Source organism: Ptiloglossa arizonensis, chromosome 10 (genome assembly GCF_051014685.1).
Source record: "Ptiloglossa arizonensis isolate GNS036 chromosome 10, iyPtiAriz1_principal, whole genome shotgun sequence".
In the NCBI taxonomy this organism is placed as follows: Eukaryota; Metazoa; Arthropoda; class Insecta; order Hymenoptera; family Colletidae; genus Ptiloglossa; species Ptiloglossa arizonensis.
Window position 1 is genome coordinate 847,778 of NC_135057.1, and position 5,404 is coordinate 853,181.

The 5,404-nt window shown below is 42.4% G+C and overlaps 1 protein-coding gene across 1 annotated transcript; it reads right to left on the bottom strand.

Moving 5' to 3' along the window:
• Positions 1-4,165: 4,165 nt before the first annotated feature.
• LOC143152322 (uncharacterized) lies at positions 4,166-5,071 on the bottom strand. Its single transcript, XM_076322305.1, has one exon. It carries the CDS (start codon positions 5,069-5,071, stop codon positions 4,166-4,168), a length of 906 nt encoding a protein of 301 aa, XP_076178420.1.
• Between the last annotated feature and the right edge of the window lie 333 nt (positions 5,072-5,404).

The following is a 5,404-nucleotide window of genomic DNA, read 5'->3' on the forward strand; positions in this document are numbered from 1 at the left end:
AGTCGATTTTCTTGAAAATGAAATCCCAGATAAAAAATATTATACCAAAGTTTGGTAGTACTGTTTTGATTGTACTGTTAATTCCAGCCCACCCTGTATAGTTCTCCTATATTACATACCGGTGAAGAGTATTATACTTTTAAGGAATCTTTATAGAAAAAACAGTGGTAATATATTTGTCAAAAAATTATGATTTGTCGCGCCTGAAATCGATTTGATAAAATAACAAGTCTCAGTAGTTGATCGCGTACGATTCTCATTCATATATTTAATGAAAATTGATATCGGCGATTTGTTTGAATAATTGCGCAAGGATTTTCTTTCTTCTGAACGCAGTTTCATCGATGAATAAAATATATACAATTTAAATAAGAGAAGTAAGAGAGTCCGATTTATGTTGATCTAGGATTATACTATTCAAGCATAACTCCACAAATAATTCAATCCGTTGTATAACAAAATTGGTACTTGATAAATGACGGTGGACACTGAATTATATTCATATTTTGAATAGTTAGAAAAACGTACTTAAATCATAACACATTTTTCGTAGTCAGATATTCATTTTTCTCCATCAGCTACATACTTTCTCTTAATACTTTCTCGAATCGGTATTGATTGTAAATTTTATCGAATTATTTGTAATTAAAAGTGGATAAATTAGAAATCTCTGGATAGAAGTCAGACCATCCACAGTTATTTGTGTGTCGAGATCGACATGCAGATATACCAGATAATTTAAAAGTTAAGTATGACTTCAGTACGAAGTGTATTTCAGTATTCTGAACAGGGTTCCACGACTCTACTTGACCGTGCTAATCGAAGTGAATGCAATCTTGAATGCATGTCGAAGTAGCGTCTCGAACTATATCGGTTATAAATATTCCTTCAAGGATTAGCAAAGAGACAGGATCAAATCTTTTAAAGAGAGAAGCTTATTTCACTCTTTCGAACGTGAAATTTAGATGGGGTTTTCGATGAAGTTGAACTCACTGTCACTAACAATTTTCATTAAAGTATCTATCTTTTAACTACTTACAAATCTATGGTGTAGAATATATTAATAAAAATTATTGGATATTTTCCTAAGTTTATTCTTGATTTTTATTATTTTGTCGCCTTGTATTTCTTACATGCGGTAATAACAATGTTAAATTTTAATTCTTTGGAAACATTGTTCTCTTGGGAAATATAGGTTAATACTTTTTTGTGGAAAATAACTACAGTTAAGTCAAATTGTGTTATACAAAATATTGATTCCATTAAGAAAAATTAATTATATTTCAAAATCAACTATATTACTCTACCTATAGAAAAACGATTAATACATAATATTCTTGTTTAAATTAAACAACTCCTACGAGATAAAACGGACGTTTTATACTTTATTAAATATAAGCATAAACGAAATCTCAGTAATTCATAGTCTCCAAGCTTTATACTTATATACATATTGAGATAAGTATGAAATTGAAACCTATTCCTACTACTATGACAGTATGTGACTAAGGTTCAGAACGTACGGTTCAAGTGGAGATGGGCGGTCCGACCCCTGTTTGTTCCTGTGTCGTCCTACACGACTTCAAGTCAGCGGTAAGGAATACATGTATCACCTTCCACTGACTTGACCCATCTCCATTTAAACCGTAAGTTCTGAATCTTAGTCACGTACCCTGCCATAGTAATAGAAATATTATAGATTTCAATTGCGTCCATATCTCAATATATTTATAAAGAATAATAAAGATGATTTTGAAATATAATTAATTTCCTTAAATGGAATCAAATATTTTGTATGATACAAAAATACAGGGCGAACAAAATAATAAAAATCAGAAAAATAAGTTTTTTCTTAAAGAAGGGTATACTAGAAAAGTAACAGACACATTTTTTCCGTACATTAATACATAAAATTTATTATAATATTTATCAAGAAAACTTTTGTTATATCTAAATTTCTAGCTGACCAGAAACTGATTAACATTTGTCTGAAACAGATTTTTTCATCAGATTAGTGGAAGTGCCTGGAAAATTGTGACGACAGTTGTATGTCACACACTGTACATAACTTCTTTTGAAATGAATACAATATTTATTTTTGTTTACTTCTAAATTATATTTTTATTAAATTATTGTTGTTCCTGGAAACTCACTTCTACTAATAATTATATAACAAATGCTCTCCTAGTATATTGTAAAAAAAGCAGCAAAAATTGTTGTCCTACATTAGGTATGACTAATGTATAATAGTAATATGTTAAAACTACGTCAATGAGGCTCTGCCTATCATTATCTTTCTCTATCTCGCCACTTTCTTCGTCACTGACCCCACATGCGTCTGCTACTGTCGCGACAAATAGCAAACTAGAACTGAATGTATATGTGATAATAGTTGTACCCATTCTACTTTTCTCGCATTCCTACCACGGAACTTTGTTAGCTGTAAGCTATATGTGGTCTTAGTTTTCGAGATATTTGCATAATACTTTTGTTAGTGCTGCATTGAATTTGACTTCAACATACAAGATCGCAGCATTGTGTGTGAGAGCGTTTGGCGGTCATTTACCTATTGTTCCTACAAACACGCTGAAACGGTTGATAACAGGTTTTCGACGGATAGGTCAAATGAAAAGTAGTCACAAGCGGCTCTTTATTGTGCAACGAGGAAAAAACTAGCCCAATTTTAATCTAATTTCTAATTACACAAAGCAGTATTAGATTTTATAAATTAGAGTAAGGTAGAGATAGTTTTTCTTTCGTCACCGAGCGACGAGCTAGTTGATCGTAAACCGCCGATGAATTTATAGGAACAGTAGGTAAGCAATGACGAAATTTTGCAAATATTTCCGAAACTAAGACCAACCGCCATATGCACGCAGAGTTATTGTTATTATTGCTATCGTTGTTAATAGCAGTGTACATATGTATGCTCTTATAAAGAATAACTTCTAAAAAGACGAGGTACAGTCGGAGGCTGCTTTTAAACCGTTTCGAGCCGTTTCGCTCTTCGTGGCCGCACTTCGAACTTAACGGAGTGCAGCCTATTTGAGATGGTTTGAATCACGACTGACGGGCACAGGCCGGACTTTTTTTTTTTTTTTTTTTTTTTTTTTTAACGTGGGGGAAATCTTCGAAAGACCCCCCCGCCGCCTGGGGAGGGGCGGGGGGAGTGTGGGATTCCCCGCGCCCGGAAGGAAACCCATCGGGCGCGGGACCTACCCACTAAAACCCACCACGGTGGCCATCCTCGCACTATGCAGGGGGAGCACCTGGGACCGAAGACATCATAACATCAGGTGCTCCCCCGTGCAGGGCTCTCGCGCCCGTGTCCTCCCGTTCCAGGAAAGGGAGGGGGTACTTCACCCTCCCTTCCCTGTTTTCTCCTCGGCGCTCTGGCGCCCGACGTCGGAGCAGGGCCACACTGCTCCGACGTCCCACTCCCGGGGGCCGTCCGAGGGCGGCCGCGAGTCCCACACTCGCGACCGCCCACGGCCCCCATAGCCGCGCCAGAGGCACGGCTCTGGGACCGTGCCGTCGGCGCGGCCGCACCCCGGCTCGTACGCTCCCGAGGGCGGCTCTGGCCTCTCCGCCCTCGAGAGCGTCGCCGTCCCTTATTCTTCCCCCACAGGCCGGACTTAGAGTTGTAAAGTCTAGTGCGACGCTGCAGCTTGATGTTAAGACAATCAGTTGTGACTGACCTGCCTAAGGTCATTTGCGCCGAGGAAGGCTCGGCTGGGCCCGTGCTCGTCGGTGATTCGTTGATGCTATTGCCGTCTAGGCGCGGAGGGCGTATTTTTCGTCTAGGCCTAACCAATAGGCAATTTTGCAAGAGTCCGCTGGAGGTGGCATGCAATGTTTACTAGTAAATCAACGAGCTCGGTGTCTCACAGGGTGGTCGCGCGTATGGTCTTTTATGGCGGCGCCTGCCGGAAATCGGCAGGCGCCTGGTCGCCAAATGCTCGACCCGAGGGTCTTATTTACGACGGCCACTTCCAACGTACCCTTGGCCACTTGCGACGCAACATACCGCCCCCCTTGAACCATTTGGTTCAACAGTTATTATTCTACCTGAGGACTATCGGTCTAACTAATTGCTTACAATTTTACCTAGTCTAATCCTATCCAGCTAGGGTACTCTCGGCGAGTTACAATATCGCGCCTTACACTAAGAGTCCAGCGGTAGCGGGGCGATGCGCTTCACGCAGCGCTTGTATTCGCCGTACGCCGTCCTGGCGGTCACCACTCTTGTAACCCCATCCTCACCGGGGTGTATGGCGACAAGCCTCCCTAAGGGCCAGATCAGGGGTGGCGTGTGGTCCTCCCTCACTATCACCAGTGATCCTACACGGATGTTCTGCGCCATTCCCGAGTGCCACCTTTTGCGGATTGTCTGCTCCTGCAAATACTCCTTGCTCCACCTATTCCAAAAATGTCTACGCATCTGCTGGATGTGCGCCCAGGACGACAGTCGCCCTGGTGGAATCTCAGAATAGTCATAATCCGGTATACTTGTCAAAGTGCCACCGATAAGGAAATGGGCGGGGGTCAACGCCTGCAGGTCATTTGGATCGGGAGATAGGGCTGTGATAGGTCGGGAGTTCAGGATCACTCCGATCTGAATGACGTACGTCAACAACGCCTCATAAGACAACAAAGCTTCGCCAATCACCCGTACGAGATGGTGCTTTGTGGCCCGCACGGCCGCCTCCCATAGGCCGCCAAAGTGCGGGGCCCTCGGAGGTATTAGATGCCAGCTGGCATTCTCGCTCGCCAACTCGACCGCTATTGCTTTGTTACGCGCCTGAGACTTGATAAACGCGAACAATTCTTTGACCTCGCGCCTTGCACCTACGAAATTCGTCGCATTGTCCGAGTATATATCCGCTGGGCGTCCTCTACGGGAAAAGAACCTGCGGAGCGCCGCTAGGAACGCCTGAGTCGCCAGATCGTTCACTATCTCTATGTGCGCTGCCTTGGCGGCAAAGCACACGAATATCGCGATATATACCTTGACCTCTTCATGATGCTTTCCTGGGGGGAATTGCGCAACACTATGGACTTTCCTTTCCATATTCTTCGTGGCTTTCGTGGGCACTTCGACGCAACGTGCCCGTGCTCGTTGCACTTAAAACATTTTACCCCTTTGTCCTTCATTGGACAATTCGCACTCACCTGATTTGGCAATCCACAACTAAAACATCGCTTCGTCTCCGCATTTACAACACGCACCGGTCTCTGCAGCTCATCTTCCATGCACTGGTTTCTGCACTTTATCCTCCATGCGCTTCGTCTTCTTACTAATGCTGTTCTTAATTTCCTCGTAGATTATGAATTTCTTCTTCAGCTCTCGAATGCTCCTGGCTCCATACAACACGACTTTGTTATACTCTTCGTCTTGAATTCC